At 43.7% G+C, this 14,136-nt stretch overlaps 1 protein-coding gene across 1 annotated transcript in view; it reads left to right on the forward strand.

Annotated features, from left to right (window-relative positions):
- Positions 1-14,136, forward strand: part of LOC138488653 (ras-related protein Rab-5B-like) — a 565,143-nt gene that overhangs the window by 147,722 nt on the left and 403,285 nt on the right. The window contains exon 2 of the mRNA XM_069615820.1: positions 10,758-11,037. Within this exon, the coding sequence (XP_069471921.1) occupies positions 10,878-11,037 (160 nt within the window). The 5' untranslated portion in view covers positions 10,758-10,877. The remainder of the gene's footprint in view (positions 1-10,757; positions 11,038-14,136) is intronic.

The raw sequence follows: 14,136 nt of genomic DNA on the forward strand, positions 1-14,136 counted from the left end.
GCTTCACCGCTCTGCGGTGTCAGGTAAAAGAAGTAGCACCTTCCGGACAAAACGATGTGGACAGGCTGCCACAGACTGGCTCACACCTCAGCCTCACAGCTCCGCTTCACCGCTCCGCGGTGTCAGGTAAAAGAAGTAGCACCTTCCGGACAAAACAATGTGGACAGACTGCCGCAGACTGGCTCACACCTCAGCCTCACAGCTCCGCTTCACCGCTCCGCGGTGTCAGGTAAAAGAAGTAGCACCTTCCGGACAAAACGATGTGGACAGACTGCCGCAGACTGGCTCACACCTCAGCCTCACAGCTCCGCTTCACCGCTCCGCGGTGTCAGGTAAAAGAAGTAGCACCTTCCGGACAAAACGATGTGGACAGACTGCCGCAGACTGGCTCACACCTCAGCCTCACAGCTCCGCTTCACCGCTCCGCGGTGTCAGGTAAAAGAAGTAGCACCTTCCGGACAAAACGATGTGGACAGACTGCCGCATTTTCATCTTTCACACGTGTTGCTGCCACGTGTTTTTATGGCGAAGTTGCTTTTATTAGTGTAGTTGTAGCCTGCCAATATCGCCGCCCCCTTGTGCCCCAGGCTCCCTTGTTGTTGAGTCTGGGCTGCTCCCTTGTTGTTGAGTCTGGGCTGCTCCCGCTCCCTTTGGCTCCCATTGGCGAGGACTGACAATAGCCAATCGACTCAACCGGGAGGTGGGAGCTGGGGAGCTGGCCCGTGTGTTCTAAAGCCTGTATCAAAGGCGCTGCCTGTCCCTGTACATACCATGGCCCGCGAATTCGGGCTTGCCCTTCATTCAATACGCCGATGCTTCTCACTTTTCCAAGCACATTGCTGTGGCAGTCCATGACTTTAAGAGCCAGCCCGCCAGATGACCTCAGTGACACCTCTAGCCTGGCCCTCTTCCTTTGAGAACCATTACAACGCCAACAACAAAATGCCCTCATGTATTTCGGTAACCCTGTTTGTTGCTTCTGACCTACCTATTGTGACTCTCTATTACTCTTCCACAATGTTGTACTGTATCCCTGGTTCATATCCAAGCATACATGCTGTGTAATGAACCTTAATTGTGCCTTTTTCTACCTAAAAGCTTTATTTCTTGTACCTCGTTCTGCTTCCGTATCATACCTACACCATGTTAATGCTTGTCCACCGTACCCATGGCCCTCCACCCTTGTGCCCATTACCCCTTCCACCATTCAAATTTGGTTATAGTAAGGAGATCCGCTGACACAACGTCCTCAACGTTACCCTACTCCTACCAATCGCACTTCTCTTCGCCTTTGCCCCACTGTGCTGGTTGTCTTAAGGTTGCACTGTATTCCCCCTCCTACTAGCCTCCCCTTAGTATGTTTCCCACCCAGCTGCAACTGCATATCTTGGAGTGAGGCCTGTCCAAAGTGTGTTCCCTACAATAAGTTGTTAACTTCCTGCAACTGCATATTTTGATGTAGCACCCCATAGCATGAGGGGAGGCTTTTCCAAAGTGTTCCCTAAAATAAGTTGATTTGTACCTACTTGTAACTGCATATGTTTGATGTATGAAGCTAAGACTGTATGTAACCTGTTACCATTCCAAGAAACTAATGTAACCAACTTCTTAAGCTAAAAGCGCCTACATACCACTGGGTTTTGTGCGCTATACAAATGACAAATAAATGAATACATATGGTAGCATTCACATATGCTTCTGTCTTCAATGGATACCGCATTGTGACCACCTTCCTTCCCAGATGGCACAATCTGCGATACAATAAGAATGACTGCAAAAGCAAGTTGATGCTTTCCCTGGAAGTTGAAGAGAAATAAGAGGGTGCACAGAGAGAGCATAAAAAGGGAAAAGAGGACGAAAAGGGAATGGGGGCGTGTTAGCTTGTTTCTAGTTCAGCCACATCAGGATCTTTGCCTGTCTGAACTCTGGGCCCTTTGTGTTTTTTGGGTCTTTGTAACTTTTACTCTCACTACTAAACACGCATAGCGGCCAACTCCTGAATCCCACCCATCCACCCCTGTAACAACTCCAAACGTTGGAATAGGAAATCTGCCGTAGCCACAACAAACAGTAGACTGAGTAACCCCCAAAACCTGTCCTGTTTACACCATTTTACATCTGGAGCCATGACCACTCTCTTTATCCAGAAGATGAAAGCAGGTTGGTCAGATAGTGATTACATCCGTCAGAGAGGGGTGGGGAGCCCGAATTTTGGTGGAAGGGAAAATCATGACCCACTTCTTGCTGCCACCACAGGGGATGGAAGCTGCCCTGGCCTATCATTGCAAAACCAGCGTTCAGCATTGCTGCTTCAGTGACCATCAACAAAAACAAAGTGTGCTCTCTTGAAATAACCGGTTAAGAATTCTAATTATAGGAGCTTGTTTTGCGAAGGATTGCACAGAGTCACATGCCTTATGTTATTTGTTGGCTCTGTGCCACGCGACCAGGTTCTGAACTCAGACGTTTTTAAGTGGGCAAACAAATGCACGTTTGTTTTTCAGGTGAGCAAGGAAGGGAATAACCCTGCGGCAAAGGTATAGGGACCTGCCCCCTCACTTCCAAGTCCAGTGCTAAGTGCTGTGTTTACAATTCTTTCATTCATGGCTCAGAATTTTCCCCCGAGTGCCTTTGTCTGGTGAGGTGCCACTAAGGATCGGTTCCAAAAGCCCATCCTTTTATGTCGTTTTTCCCGCCTAATCTCGTGTCCGTATTCCCAAGAGAGTTCAGTGAGCAGTAACACACGAAGGCCTACAAGAAATCTGTACAGGTGTGTATTAGGACGCAATGCCTTCATTTGGGGTAGTCGGCAACTGAAATGGATGTTCAAACTTTGCAGGAAATGCCTTGGTGTTTGTTTTCGTTCTTCTAAAACGTTTTTGGCAAAGTATACTTTTTTGGTAATGAAGGAGTAAATCGTGTCCTTTTTAAAGTAAGAAAATAACGTGAATCATTATGATTGGAAACTAGGATTGTTTGGCAAAGACTATTTTTTTAATGAATTGTAGTTTGGTTTATTAATTTTAGTGTGCAGAGTGATTTTTGATTTGTAGGCTTTCCATTGTTTCTGTTGGTATGTTGTGTGTATTGGTGATTTTTCCTTCGTTGATTGTTATAGTGCACTGGCTTATCTGGTTTATAATACGATTCCTGGCTACAAATGTGGGTGGGGTTGGGAGAGGGAGCGTGGGTGGATGGGACATAACTGCAGCAGGCACCTTTTTTGCAAACCCAATCTTGTTGCTTGTTTCACCTCCCAATGTGCCCATACTGTGTCTTGTTCCCTGACGACTTTGGCTTCTACATTTTCTACTGTTGCTGACCCTTTGGCTCCTCTTAAGCTCTGTAAAAGGAAAAACCGCCCCTCAGAACCCTGGTTCTCTGAATTTAAGGCTTATAAACTTATCTGTAGGCAGGCGGAAAGGAAGTAAAGAGCTAGCTACAGTGTGGCTGATAAGACTCTCTTCCGCCTAGCCGCCACTACTTATTAGAAGGCCATCTTTTTAGCTAAACAATCTTTTTTCTAGTGCGAAAGATGAGGCAGCAATAAACCACCCTAAAGCACTGTTCAATTTGGTTCACTCGCTGGTAACAGGAAATCAATCCCCTTGACATTTCTGCACCCTGTATATACACCCACAGCTCTATATTTTGAACACCCAGTGATCTGTTTGCTGTGTGGAGTACTTCCAAAAACAATGTAAACAAATGCTACAGATTGGCAATGCTGGGCTTAAAGCGTCACAGCCTGCATCAAAAGAGATGGTTGATCGTGTGCCCTGTACCATACTGAGGCATATCGGGTCCATTAAGCCCATTTTGGAAAGGTTACTGCTCACCTAACTCCAGCTTAGCTATGGCTCTGCCATTAAAGGACATCTCCTTTAACTATTGAGCTTTAATCAAGTCTATGGAAAAAGGACGAGCATAACCGTCCTTGGCACTTTTCCCTGTGTCAACAGGCCACTGTTGAAACATCTCTCTTTACACCGGGGAAGCTAGAAGGCAGGAAAGGAGCAGGCAGGAAGTGCAGGACAGTTGGCTAACTGTCAGTTTTTTCAGTTATCCCGAGGAAGGGGAAGTTCAATATGGCAAACAAAAAAGCGATCTCTTGCACACAAATAGGCCTACAGTCTTATTCTTCACTGGTAAACCTTTGGCGTCTTGAGCATATCTTGGATCCTTACCTAAGCACGATCCAGTTCCTTTTTAAAAATAATATTGACCTTAATACATTTTTTGTGTTTGCTATATGTATGTATTCTGAAGATGTAATTGCTGGCGTGTACATATTTCCTTTTTTTTCTCGGTTAAATGATTTGTTATAAGGCTCTTTAAACTGAAAGTGCTTTCTTGTTCTGTGACTTTTCATACTCTATTTCAATTCGGTGTTTGGGTTCACTTTTATTGAAATGTTTCTTTTGTTGCATACGTTCTTAAGATCCCTTCCTTGGTAATCCTCTGATAAATGTGGCTGTGCTCAACAGGGAAGACAGCCAAGATGCTGTTTGCATGTCGTGCAACACTTACTTTGCCTGTAACTTGCCTGCACATTTTCTAGTCCCATTTCATTTTAGATTTCTAGTCCAATTAGTATTCTTTTCAAAAGACTCTAATATGCCATTGTTAGGTTTTAGCTATTAGGTGTCACTAGCCACCTGTAAAGCCGAAACTATTGACATGGGAATATAAGATACAGGGAGATGGCCTGAAATGGGGACACACATCCAGTATATTTTGTTTGGTTATTTGTCTTCTGTGTTGACACTCATGGCCATGCTGAGGCCTATAGTACTTCCCTCTCTATCCCTGCCCCTCTCCGCCCAAACCACGTCCATTGCAGACTCTTATGTGTTGTCAATTAACTGCATGTCTCACGTGCTCATTAGCACAACTGTGATGTGCATCTGTTTGACACTAGGGGAAAAGGGAAATTGAAATATGACTTCAGAGGGGTCAATCATTGACTCCTCTCTGTGCAGTGCCTGCACATCACCACCCATTTCTGGATTCCGAACTGGCAAACAATTCCTGTTCGCTAGTGGTTTTATTTGAATGTTGTAGCCTGTTGGCTTCATTTTGTGGAGCTGAGTTGTATGGGCCTTTTTCTGAACTGATGGAGCTTTTTTAAGCATGTGTGAGGACTTTGTAGATTGCAGAGAGAGATAGGGAGTTGTGAGCTGATTCAATATCTATCACATACCACACAGCACAGCACTACTCTGACACTCCCACAGCATTCTGCCCCCAGCCCCACATCCAATGCCCCACACACTGGGTCCCCTAACACACTGACTACCCCCCCACACACACACACACACTTCACACAGGCCCCCACATGCACACTTCACACACCCCCTCATGCACTGGCACACAACTCCACCACAAATAATTCCCACGCACTCTGATGCCCCGATATACTACCTGCCCACTGCACAAATGCGCACACAGCCCTCCTCCATACATGCGCTGCACCACCACAAACGCACTCATCCCACCCCCCCCCCCACAACTGCCCACTAACAAACACTGAGACAAACATGCTTTTCCAAACCTGGAATGCGGTCAAGGCCATTTCTGCTGGGAAAGCGAACGTTGTTATGGCTTGCTACTGTTCTCCGTGGAGCGTGTTTTTAGAGCAGGGAGGCCCTGCGTTCCTTGAGGGGAGCTCTCGATTGACCCAGCTGGCAACCGACGGCTGTTCCTCAACTGCACAGGTGCAATTTCCAGAATGTTCGAGAATTAACTCCCCATTGTGGAGTGTGTATATATGCGGAAACCCGGAGGGGGTCAGGTGAGACTTCAGCCAGAGAAGGACGCTCCGTCTGGCCTTCCTGTGAGCTGTGGTACTCTCGGCCTGGCTGTCCCCGGGGTCTTCCAGCCGCTTCTGGACGAGATGAGGAATTCTATTACGCTCACAGTGATGTATTTCTTTTTGACTTCTTTGCTGTTTCTGTGATCTATGTCCTTATTTTAATGAGTTATTTCTATGTACTTGTAATCTTTGAATAAATAGCCGTAAAGAGCTGATTATCTTCTAAAGAGTGCGTGGCTGTGAGTTATTATGTCTGTCTGTTTATGGGTTGAAGTATTTGCTCTATAATTGCAGTGGTGATTTATGGTTGTTCCGTGCACTTTTAAGGGGAGAGCAATACAATGTGCCACGCTACCTGCGGGATTTGATTGTAAACAAGGCCGCTAGCAGAACCATCAGATCGAAAAATCATAAATTATTAGTAATCCCCAGAAGCAGATCAAAGAAGACCGAAAGGGGAGCCTTCTCTGTGGCAGCACCCTCGGCGTGGAATGCTTTTCCGCTGGACCTCAGGCTTGAGCCCAATCTCGAGCCGTTCAAAAGAAAACTGAAAACCTGGCTGTTTGTATAACCCTTGCCTCCTCTTCTCAGAGATCCTCTCCTGGGTTTGCAATGTTTGTCCTTGGCTTTTGGGCCTACTTGCTTGTCAGTGCACTCATGCCTCCGGGTCCATTGCTGCGCTATATAAATCAAGTAAAGTGCCACTTGGACAGACCCTGTATACTCCCCTGCCAGTTACTGTCCCATCTAGGTGCCCTCTATTAGTATCTGATTGTATGCCTCTTTTGTTGTTGCCTTGTACCCCTCTGGCATGTTAGCCAGCTTCACCCAGTTCATATTATATTGTGTTTTCTTTTCCCACCCGCTTGTGCTCTTCGGGATGTTCTTATTCAGTTTATAAAGTTTGTATATACTTGTATGCTTCGTTTTGCATCCCCTTGTAATCTTTCGGGATGCATTTATAATGTTTGTATTAAATTGCACCCACTTGGGCTCTTTGGTATGTTTTCATGAGGCTCGCTCAATGCCCCCTGACCGGTCCGGCCCTTTCCCTACCTTTGGGAACTCTCAGGGTGGTCCCTGGTATCTTCTGTAGGTGGAACAAAGCTACTCTGTTTCTGCAGCGCTTGCTGTTCTCCTTCTCGCAGCTCAGTAGCCCCAGTCTCTCTTTCTCTTTCTCTGCTTCTCTTTCTCTTTCTCTGCTTCTCTTTCTCTGCTTCTCTATCACTTTCTCTGCTTCTCTGTCTCTTTCTCTGCTTCTCTGTCTCTTTCTCTGCTTCTCTGTCTCTTTCTCTGCTTCTCTGTCTCTCTCACCCGCCCACCTTCGGCTGTCTACGTCTTTGTTCCTGGTCTTTGTTATTGGTCGGTTTCCACTGGTCTGGCTTCCCGTGTTTGTCACCGGTCAGGTCCACCTTGTTAGGACCAATAAGGTATCCGTGACTGGATGCATCCCGATCTCCAGTCTTTGGGTTCCTCGGTTATGGGACCAGCGTTTCTCTCTGCAGTCCAACAGTCTGCCCCTGTTCTTTGAGGGCAGACTGTTGGACTTTGGAATGAGTCTGTCTTCCCTGTTTACCATCAGGCATGCCTTTGGACATTTGCAACGGTTGTGTTGGTTCCTCAGTGGACTTTTGCCTCCTTGCTACATCTTCCTCATCATAGTAATATTTTGCATCGCGCTTGGGCGATTCTCCCTGTTCCTTGTCCGAGTCTTATTAAGTATGTCTGCTGCTAAACCATAACAAATAGTGGTGCGGGTAATCAGAGGGACTTGAGTGAGGGTTAAGGAAGGTGGGAAGACCAAATGGGCTAATGAATACTGTGCTCTCCCAGGGCCATTGTCACCAATACCATGAAGGACTTCCCCCTCCCATGAGATCCACCCGCCGAGTACAACCCCCAGGGGGACTATCGGGTAGGAGACTCACCTCCCTGGCCTCATGGAAACGGGCCTCTGCCATGGAAGATGTGACAATACCCTGGGAGTCGTCGCCACACAAGCACGCACACCCACACTCCCCTTGCACCCACACCCACACTCCCCTTGCACCCACACCCACACACACACTCCCCTTGCACCCATTGATCCCACTCTCTCTGCAAACTCCCCCCACAAACTCACTGCCCACCCACATTAACCCACCACAAATGCACTCTGCACATCTACTGCTCCCACAAATCCCCTCACCACTGTCCCCCAAACTGCCCACATACCATAGATACACAAAAACACTGCACCCACACACACTGTTTAGACACACATACACACTGCTCCCCCCAACAAAATATGTTCACAAACACACACAGACACACACACAGACACACACACAGACACACACACAGACACACACACAGACACAGACACACACACAGACACAGACACACACACACAGACACAGACACACACACACACACACAGACACACACACACACACAGACACAGACACACACACACAGACACACACACACACAGACACACACACACACAGACACACACACAGACACACACACAGACACACACACAGACACACACACAGACACACACACAGACACACAGACACACACACAGACACAGACACACACACACAGACACACATACACATACACATACACACACATATACATACACACACACACACATAACAATGTTGAGTACTTAAGCATTTCAGGGAAATGCGTGCCAAAGGTTTGTGTAACTGGACATTTGTAGTCAATCCCTGGTGATGAAAGTGCTCGGCCATATGTGGCCAATCTCTGACAATAGGTGGGAAGGAGTAGCTGAGCATTTGATGGTAACATCTGACAGCCTAAATTATGGCTTTTTTTCTTTTATTTGTATTTGGTACACAAGTACCTTTCCAAATTTCACAATACAAAAGTCACAACGCATTACATAGAATAACAAATCAAGGCAATGGAAAAGGGAACAAAGAAAGAAGACAAAGTTTCAAATAAAAATAATGCGCCACACTTAACATCTTGACCACACACCAACTAACATTATAAAAACAGAAAGAAAAAAAAAGAAGTTTGTAGCCAACCAATCTACAGGAATAAAAAGAGAGACTAAAAATAAAACGCGTCTCCCTGAAAAACAAGAAATATGAACCACAATAAAACAGGTTTAAAAATAATCCAAACATTAAAATTAAAGGACCACACCAGAGCTGAAAACCAACATGTGTGGAAGAAAATACCATGTGCACAAGCTGCTTAATTCTAAATTGTTAATACAAAATAACATGTATGGATGCTAAGTCACAGAAAGGATATAATCAAATACACATATTGCTCAATATCTTGCAAACATTCTTGCTGTGAATGAGGTTAGAAACACATCAATATCATGACCATGTCCTACAAGTTAAACACATTGCAACTGTCTTGTATAGGTCATGAGTCAAGACGACTCAAGCATAACATCGTACGCAAATTACAAATGAGAGCATACTCATTGCCATGCTATCGACCTTTGGATTAACACACATAGGTTTCATCCCTTAGGCGACTACAAAGAACACAGTTTAATGTGAGGTTTCTTTCTTTTTCCTTAAGTAGTCCTTCAATAAAAGCCACCATTCGGACTATGGGGAATATAATGGCATGACTGTGTCCCCACATGCATCTCATCCAAGTGAGATTACGAGAGTTTATTGATCTATCCTTGATGTAAGCACCTAAAAAGAGCATTCTTTGCTGTTCAAAATATGGACAGAACAAAAGTGTTTCAAGTGCATCCTGGCCAGCACAGAAGCGACAATTCTGGTTGGACAGTGCGATTCGTATTCCAGTTTTTGGTATGATAACCTGTGCGTAGCAAGTCTAGTCTTAACCACATATAACATTTCTAACTTTGTTGCAGGGAAAGCATTTAATGTAGGGTCTGCGTTCGTAATGTGCATGTCTAAACTTAACATATTCTTTGAAAGAGGAATAATCCGCCATTGCATCTGATCTGGCAGCTCATGCATTTAAAATGAATCTCTTTTTAACTAAGGCAGGTCACACGAGAAGTTTGTGGGTCTCCATATTTAGGGACCCCAAGATATTCTTCATGCTTGTATGGAAGTGTACAATCGAAAAAGGACAGGATTTGACAAGCATTGCATGAAGGTCTTCGTACAGGGAATTAGCAGGCGGAAAAGACATCTTGGTGAAGTTGGTGAACAATCTCCAGGCAAATTTGGCAGCCAGAGTACAAACCCAGTTCATGTATAAGAATGGAATTAGGGAGATACATGGGCAAACCAAAGACTGATTTCCATATTTTCCCGTGTATTTTATTTAGGATTTGACCGATTTCCATAAGTCAAATGTCCAAGCCATAAAAAATGATTGCTCCAACCTTCAATAGATAGAAATCAATAAGCCGCTTTAGCGAGAATTTACAATGACGATGGAAAATTAATTTAATCTGGGCAATAAGATTAAGTTAATTATGGCTTTGCCAATCTTTGTTTAGTATGGGTTGAAGTGTCCATTCATAACTTTCAAAATGCATGGGGAATAATAGAATGTATTAGGCAGTGGCAAAGCTGAAGACTGCATATTTAGTGTGTGAAGCGCAGATGAGGCATAAGCAGACTTGGATTTACCTAGTAGACCTCCTTTTTTTTTTAATTCACATTCACAGATGATTCTCTTTGTCCCCCAGCTTAATGCATTGAGTGGCACCCAGGGGTGGACATTAATTTGAGTTGTTTAATTAGGTCTTTCCTAGATGGCCCAAATCCCATTTGCCAGTGTTTTATTCCTTGTTCCTTTAACATTTACCAGTTTATTTTTTAAAATACTTTTTTTACTTTGTAATGCAGTTTTATTTTTTACTTGACATATGCATGTGTCCATCCATTGGCTATAAAATCCAAAAAGCATCAGTTTCTTGACTGTCCTATTTGGAACATAGCGAACACTAATTCAGATCTTTGTGGTTGTTTTGCAGATTTATTGTCCGAAGAGGATCCAGGCTTCTTCTGTTACAAGTTCTTCTCGTTGGGGGAAAGGCGCACCGAAGAAAAGATCCATAGGGAGTTCTAAAGCAACAGGCTGAGTGGGAAGGGCAATGGCAAACAGAGCAGTGTCCAGGACAAATGGCTTGGGACAAACAAAAATTTGTCAGTTCAAGCTTGTGCTTCTTGGAGACATGGCAGTGGGGAAGTCCAGTCTGGTTCTTCGCTTTGTCAAGGGACAATTTGACGAATTTCAGGAAACCACAATAGGAGGTAGGCTTCTGAATGTGGCAAGATGTTTAAGTCTATGTAATAAATGCTTTCTGCTGCTTCCAAGGTAAGTGCAATATGAAAAGACCTGACAGTACATGATCATGACAGTACATGATCATGATCAAATCACTTCTACGAGCTATGCCTTGGCTGGAGCAGTACATTTGCAGAATAGTCAGTGATTTTTCTGCAGAAAGACACTTGTCAACTTAAATCTAATCATATCATTTCCATATCATTGCAGGTTTTAGTACATTCTTTCATAGAATTTTGTAGATTTTGGTTGCAAATTTAGGTTTTTATTTTGACAAAAATGTTGAAAAGTTCTTCAAAAGTAGAGCACAGAGTTGCTACATAGATACTATTTTAGCAGTCTTTGGAGTGCTTGATCTCCGGATTTCTTTGTGTAGCCCTTAACACTCTACAGATAATTTATCATTTGATGCATTGTTTGCTTATGGCTCATTTCTGAATGTATGCTTGTTTCACCCATTAGTTTCCTAATGTTGCTTTGCTTATCAATTAGGGACTTTGTTGCTCATTTATTTCAATGTTAAGAGGAGTTAATAAAATGTGTGTAAAGTGAGCTCAATGTTATGTGAGTAGGGAAGAAAAATTCCCGGTGGTGATCTACATACCACAGACTCCTCTTATTCTATCAGATGCTTCTAATCCTGGGTTTTCACCCCATGGTCCAGGCTTAGCAGAGGTCCACCGTCCCTTGTCTTTCTGAACGTTTGTGTGGGATTTCTGAAGCTAAAATGTGGTTGTTATGCACTGAAAAGCAGGTTCTCCAGAGTTCCTGGGTTTGCCAGTATTCTGGGCTGAAATCCCTTGATGAAGGGATGTGTGGTTTGGATTTATCATAAGTGTTGTTTCTCATCAGGTTGGATAGCTGCACAGCAAACCTTAGGTGATTCAGATGCCACAAGCACGCAGCACCAGGTTGAGGGGTGCCTTCGCCATTACAGACGTGGCACGTTAAAGACTGCTAGCCAGCACATGTGAAATACAGTGGAGTATGGCTCGCAGCAATAACGCTTTTTCTGAGCGGATCCATACATCCATTTGACCCTATACAAGCTGCCGAAAGAAAGGGAGAATAGCAGAAGGTGTTCCCCTAAAAAACTGGATGTTTTGAAGGATACATTATTTTAAAGATGGAGATATGATTTTTTTACGTTGAAGTCATACCTGCACTTACAATGGGAGAATCCTGCCAGGTACATCCTCAGAGTGTGGGAATCTCAAGCGTTGTGACAGATGTAAAGTTTTGCCAGCATTTTCAGATCAAGTTTTGTACCATAAGAAGTGTACACAAATAGAATAGTTATGTTATTTGAATTTATTAAGCGCACGTTCGCCCAAAGGCATCACGGCGCTAGAAGCGGCAGCAGCAGTTTTTATGGAGAAGGTTCAGAAAAGGAACGTTTTCAGTAGACAGCGAAAAGGGAGATGGTCAGCTGTTCCACGTAGATGGGAGATAGTCTAATCCGAGGAACCAGCACTAAGAGAGCAGACTGAGATCGAAGACACCGGGCGGGAGATGGTGCAGACATGTTTCCTGTAAATATTCGGCCCCTAGACCATAGAAGACACGGTAAACAATACACATGGATTTAAAAAGAATCTGTTCTCAATAGTGACTGTGTAATTAGCTCATGAGGAATGGTTGCAACTAAAAGGGTCATGGAACAGAAACCTGTTGTTCGAAGGCCTTTCTAATGAGCAGGGGTTTTTGTAATGACTTTGAGCCTTACATTATGAGAATAACTTAGTGTGATCTGTTATTCAACACAGACCAGGATTACTGAATTGATCTGTTATTCTTTCAAAACAGTCATTCCCAACACTGTGGGAGTTGTGGTCACGCTAGCACTTTATTGTAAAGTAGCTATCTACGCACTTTATTTGCAATATATATCTGAGCAATTAAATTTTGTATGTGAATATATGTTTTTGATATTTTTGATTCTTTAGTAATTTTTTTGTGGCATTTACATTTTTCTATGATTGAATAATAGGTTTTAAAATTTTGTATGCTATTTTCCGACTTAGTTGTTGTTTGTCAATCTTCATTTTTGTGTACTCGCTACTTTTGATTTTCCCACTACTGCATTTACCTTACTCTTCCTTAACCCGGCTTGTTCAACAGTATTGTTTTGATTCCGGGGCAGGGTCAGGTCTGCACTTACCAATCTACAGGTGCATCCCAGAGTTCCCCTCTGATTCTTTGATTCTCATCTACCGAGCCTTACCTTTTTTGCAAAACCACAGACTTGAAGGAAATGAAAATTATTTAAACAAATTTACATTGAGAGAATTGCACTGAAGATGGTTGGTTCACTTGTTGGTTAATCTGAAAACCAGACTGAGTTTTACAATCCGATATATTTACAAGCCCAATCATAGAAACAGCGGCCTAATGTGTGCCCCTTTAGTGCAATCTGCCACTCAACAGCACACAGCCATTGCATGTTTATGGGTAGTGTGACTCTCGGGTGAGTAAAAACAATGTTGTTCGCTTGCCAAGCCCATATGTGCCTCCCTTGCCGACAGAAGAGATCGATCAGTGGTTGTCAATGTCCTCCCAAAGGGATTTGTAGCTGCTTCAATGTGCTGTTATATTTTTAACAGGCGTAAATATTACAGGTTACAAACTACTAGCCAGCCATAAAGTCACTTGCCATCTCAATTCTACATATACTCAAAGCACACTACTTACTTGCCAAGGGACAACTATTACTAGCCAGTGGCTAGTGGAGTGTCCATATTCTGTGCCCTGTTTTATTATGCCTGCATTAATGTTCGCTTTCTTCGTTATGATGCCATTATAATTTTTATGTATCAACTCGTCACCTCATAATATTTCCTCAAAAATAAACTAGTACCGATTTGTCTAAAACTGTAAATGAAGTTTACATTCATCTCAATGCAACGCATGACAGGAAAATAGTACGATATTGATAAGTAAACTGAATTTAATAGACCACACTGAAGAAATCTGGCTTTCCCCCCACTCCATTTTCAGCAACCCGTGTGCATGGTGATATTCCAAACCATGCTTTTGTAACCGGAGACCAAGGATGAGGTGTTTGT

The sequence above is a fragment of the Ambystoma mexicanum genome, chromosome 9 (assembly GCF_040938575.1).
Source record: "Ambystoma mexicanum isolate Mex_15411 chromosome 9, UKY_AmexF1_1, whole genome shotgun sequence".
NCBI classification, from domain to species: domain Eukaryota; kingdom Metazoa; phylum Chordata; class Amphibia; order Caudata; family Ambystomatidae; genus Ambystoma; species Ambystoma mexicanum.